This window comes from Rhodnius prolixus, unplaced genomic scaffold (assembly GCF_049639745.1).
Source record: "Rhodnius prolixus isolate KJV_2025 unplaced genomic scaffold, Rpr scaffold_1, whole genome shotgun sequence".
Taxonomy (NCBI): domain Eukaryota; kingdom Metazoa; phylum Arthropoda; class Insecta; order Hemiptera; family Reduviidae; genus Rhodnius; species Rhodnius prolixus.
Genome location: NW_027411581.1, coordinates 41,448,305 through 41,453,185, shown reverse-complemented (window position 1 = coordinate 41,453,185; position 4,881 = coordinate 41,448,305). Strand labels below are relative to the sequence as shown.

The 4,881-nt window shown below is 55.3% G+C and overlaps 1 protein-coding gene across 1 annotated transcript; it reads left to right on the top strand.

Moving 5' to 3' along the window:
- Positions 1-391: 391 nt before the first annotated feature.
- LOC141448482 (uncharacterized) lies at positions 392-4,057 on the top strand. Its single transcript, XM_074116862.1, has one exon. It carries the CDS (start codon positions 392-394, stop codon positions 4,055-4,057), a length of 3,666 nt encoding a protein of 1,221 aa, XP_073972963.1.
- The last annotated feature ends 824 nt before the right edge of the window (positions 4,058-4,881 follow it).

Below are 4,881 nucleotides of genomic sequence, written 5' to 3'. Positions count from 1 at the left end.
GCCTACCATCACGGTACACGCTGTGAATCAAAACATTCACGGTTTTGTGCGCGCCCTAATTGACACCGGAAGCCACCAAACGCTCATTACGCGTCGGTTCGCTAACCACCTCCGCTCCCCCTTTCACCGGTGCTCCTCCGATTTGCTCACGCTCGGCGGCGCTGTTACCGCTCACTCCCGGTATCGAACCAACTTCTTTATCTCCCATTGCGGAGATCCCCCCCTGTTGCGGGTCCATGCTACCGTCCTAGAGGATATCATTCCTCCGCTGCCCACGCGGCCTTTTGCTTGCAGTTGGCCCCATCTCCAAGCTCTCCCCCTGGCAGACCCCTCATTTAATTATCCGCAGCCCATTGAGCTGCTGTTGGGTAATGATGTGTTACCGCACCTCATGCTCACTGGGGTAATTCGCCCCACGCTTCGCGCGCCGGGCGCTTTCCGCACTACCTACGGCTGGGTACTTCATGGGCCATACCGCCCAGCGCTGTCTAGGAATATCCACGTACGCTTCGCGCCCGGAACTGTGTTTCATACTCGCGAGTCCAATCCGTCTCCCCAGCGTTCCTCCGTGCCACCTCTCGTTCTGGATGCGGTGGCTCTCATCCCTGCGCCTTCCGCCGCTGAAACCAGAGAATGCGTCACTCACACATCCGCAAATCCGTACTCCGCTTCCGAATCGGTCGCTCCAGCTATCGCGCTTCCTGTGGTACTCGACCCCGTTCCCCGAGACGCAGACGAAGACCTCGCCTATTTGGTCCGACGCTTCTGGGAGGTGGATAAGGTTCCGGAACGACTGCCGCTCACCCCTGAAGAGCGCATTTGCGAAGACCTCTATCTCCGCGATACATATCGTCTTGCTAACGGCCGCTATGTAGTTCCGCTTCCTCTCCGGGCTCCACATTTGGGTGCTTCCAGAAATGTGGCCACGCGACAGTTTCTCCGCTTGGAAAAACGCTTCGCTCGAGACTCAGAGCTTCGGCACGCGTACCATGACGTTATGCAGGACTACCTGGATAGCGGGCATATGGACCTTGTATCCGCGTCCGATACTCCCCCCTCTTATGAGCCATTTTATATTCCGCATCACGCGGTGCATCGCCCAGACGATCCCCCGAACAAACTCCGCGTAGTTTTTAATGCATCATGCGCTTCCGCCAACGGACATTCTCTCAATGACCTTCTATTTACCGGACCCAAGCTACAAGCGGATATCGCCACGCTCCTGCTCCGTTTCCGCCTCCATCGCGTGGTATTCACCGCGGACATCCGACAGATGTACCGCCAGATTCGGGTGCTACCTGCCCATCGTGACTATCAACGCATAATTTGGCGATTCTCTCCAGATGAACCGTTGCAAACGTATCGTCTTAACACCGTTACTTTCGGCGTATCTTCCGCCCCTTACCTCGCGCTGCGCACCATCCGCCAACTCGCGCTCGATGAAGGGGATAAATACCCCCATGCTAAACTCGCGCTCCAAGAAGAAGTGTATGTCGATGACATACTCACTGGAGCAGACTCCGAGGTGACTGCAAAGCATCTGATGGAGCAGGTCCGGCGGCTTCTCATGGCGGGCGGTTTTGAGTTACGTAAGTGGGCCACGAATTGCCCATCGTTGCTCCGGAGCCTACCCCCCGAGCACTGCCGCCAACCCACCTCCGAGGACCCCCTTCAGCTTGATCGGGATCCTGTGCTCAAAATTCTGGGGCTGGGTTGGGATCCCACTACTGATAGCTTTTTCTACGCGGTGCGCATGGCTGAACCCGCATCCACCAAACGTGCCATCCTTAGCCAAATGGCCAGAATTTTCGATCCCTTGGGATGGCTAACCCCGGTCGTTTTCAAGGCCAAGTTGTTTTTTCGCCAACTCTGCCGGCTGCAACTTGATTGGGATCAGCAACTCCCTACGGAGCTCGCAGCCCCGTGGCTCGAATTCCAGCAACGCCTGCCCGAATTGGGACGTATACGCTTACCACGATTGCTTCCCACGATCGACGCCGCTTATACCCACCGCTTAGTCGGATTTTGCGATGCGTCCGAGAATGGATACGCCGCGGTCGTCTACTTGCATACCACCTCCCCCCGTGGAGAGTGCCAAGTGCACCAGGTGGCCGCCAAGTCGAAAGTTGCACCTAACAAGACCATGTCGCTGCCGCGGCTGGAGCTGTGCGGAGCACATTTATTAGCTAAATTGCTGCACTCCATTGCCTCGTCCATGCTCCCGCAGTTAGGGGCATATCTGATCGCGTTTTCTGACTCCACCGTCACGCTTGCCTGGATTCGCGGCGAGAGCCATCGATGGAAGACCTTTGTTGGCCATCGCGTAGCTGACATCCAGGAGCTCATCCCCGCTAATGCTTGGAGGCATGTGGTCTCTGAGGATAATCCCGCTGACTGCGCTTCACGAGGCGTGCAACCGCATCAGCTGCAGCCACACCCGCTTTGGTGGACCGGGCCACCCTGGCTCGCCGAGACCCTTGATAACTGGCCTACCTCTAATGATCCCGTGCCCTCGGATCTGGTTCAGCAGGAAGAACGCGCCGACCCCCCGCTCACGCTTGCGCTCTCCGCTCAAGAGGAGCCCTTTTTCACGCGCTATTCATCGCTTCTCCGCTTGAAGCGGGTTACCGCCTACTGCCTTCGTTTTTTGTTCAACTGTCGTAATTCTGCTACACCGCGCCAGGGTTGGCTTAGCACTTCGGAATTACGGAGTGCTTTCATCGCGCTAGTACGCTTATCCCAAGCTCATGCGTTCCCCGTCGAAATGAAGGAAGCACAAGACCCCCAATCGCGTCATCGATTGGTGCGTCAGTTGAACCTGTTCACGGACAAGGATGGAATACTCCGCGTAGGCGGGCGCTTATCCGCCTCCACGCTGCCTTATGGTTTTCGCCACCCGCTCTTACTACCTAAGGATCATCATCTCACGCGGTTAATAGTGGATGACGCACACTTACGCTTACTACACGCTGGGGCGCTTGCTACCCACTCCTATTTACGCCGACAGTACTGGATCGTCAATGGACGAAACGTGGTACGCCACCGCTTAGCTAAATGTAACCGCTGTTTTTCTGTCAAACCGCGCCCTGTTATCCAACCGCTAGGAAACTTACCCGCTGAACGCATCTCCGCCGCATCCGCATTCACAGTGACCGGGGTTGACTACGCTGGCCCGTTCGCCGTCTCAAGTGCGCGCCTTCGCGGCGCTGCCACCACTAAGGGCTACCTGGTGGCGTTCATTTGTTTCGCCACCAAGGCCGTTCATTTTGAAATCGCTTCGGAGCTCTCAACATCCGCGTTCCTCGCCGCCTTTAGACGCTTCACGGCCCGCCGCGGACTCCCCACCACGGTGTTTTCCGACAACGGAACAAACTTCGTCGGGGCCCATCACCAGCTCCGTGATCTCGGCCGCTTAATCCGCAACCCCCGCCATCAGCAGTTATTCGTTGATTCCGCCTCCACGCGTGGTATTGATTGGCGTTTCATACCACCCGCTAGTCCTCACTTTGGCGGATTGTGGGAGGCCGCGGTTAAATCCGCGAAGCACCACCTCTCCCGCGTGATTGGGAAGCAAACGCTAACATATGAGGAGCTACTTACAGTGGTTACTGAGGTCGAGGCAATCCTTAATTCTCGCCCCCTCTGCGCTCTCTCCTCTGACTCCGCGGATCCGGAGCCGCTGATGCCGGGACATTTCCTAATTTTCCGCCCCCTCACCGCCCCGCCAGAGCACCGCCTTACCCATCTGGCACTCAACCGCTTGTCCCGATGGACTCTGACGCAGCGTATCCAGCAGGACTTCTGGACGCGCTGGAGTCAAGAATATTTGCATACGCTGCAGCAGCGTGAGAAATGGTTGCTGCCCGCCACAGCTATCTCGCCGGGTACTGTCGTCATTCTTCGCGAAGACAATGCTCCTCCCCGCCAATGGCCGCTCGGCCGCATTACCGCCTTACATCCCGGACGAGATGGCGTCTGTCGGGTGGCTGATGTGACCACCGCGTCCGGCACTTTCCGCCGACCGCTAAACAAGCTCTGTCCTCTCCCATCGCAATAGAGATTCCGCTTATCAATCTTCGCTGAAGCCAAGCCTTCAGGGCGGGCGGGATGTTCGGTCGTGACTAACTTCCGACTCCCGCGGCTCAGTCTCGCGCCCGCGCGCGTACTAATGTACGCATCCGCCTTAATTTCCTGCTATCACTATCGCCAATTACTAAGTCTTATTTTTTATTCAATAATTTTCAGTATATTAAAATCTTAGTTTCCGTTTCTTATGCCAAATGCGTCACTACCTATCACTTCTATTTCCTTTATTTGTTTTTTCTATTCTAAGCCCTTTGCCCCACTACTTCCTTTAGGACCGTGTGGTCACCTTTCGAGCCTACACAGTTCTCTGCGGGACCGCGCTATTTACGCTTCTGTGTTTCTGTGCTAATACGCTTATATTCAACGCTTCACTCATCACTTCACGCCTATCATTTTTCATCTGCATCTAGTGCCCTTGGTACGCTATTACTTTCATACTTCCGCTGACACCTAACAGTACGCATCATCCGCATCTAAACGCCTCTCCCGAATATCGCTTCACGCATATTCCACCGCTTATAGTGCACTTATTGCACTATTCCCCCTTTACTCTTCCGCTTACCTCATTTCCACTTCCGCTACGCTTCTCTGAGCCTGAGCCCAAATATTGCCTCCCTTTCTCAGAGCTCAACACACACACACACACACATTTACATAAACATATATACACGCTTCCGCTCCACAGCTTCCTTTCCTCTCATCGCTTCTCAGGCAGATTATCAACATACCTCACGAACATCGCTCCTTGCAAAGGGTAAGTACCTTCCCCTTTTTCTTTTATTTCTCTTTAGTTTT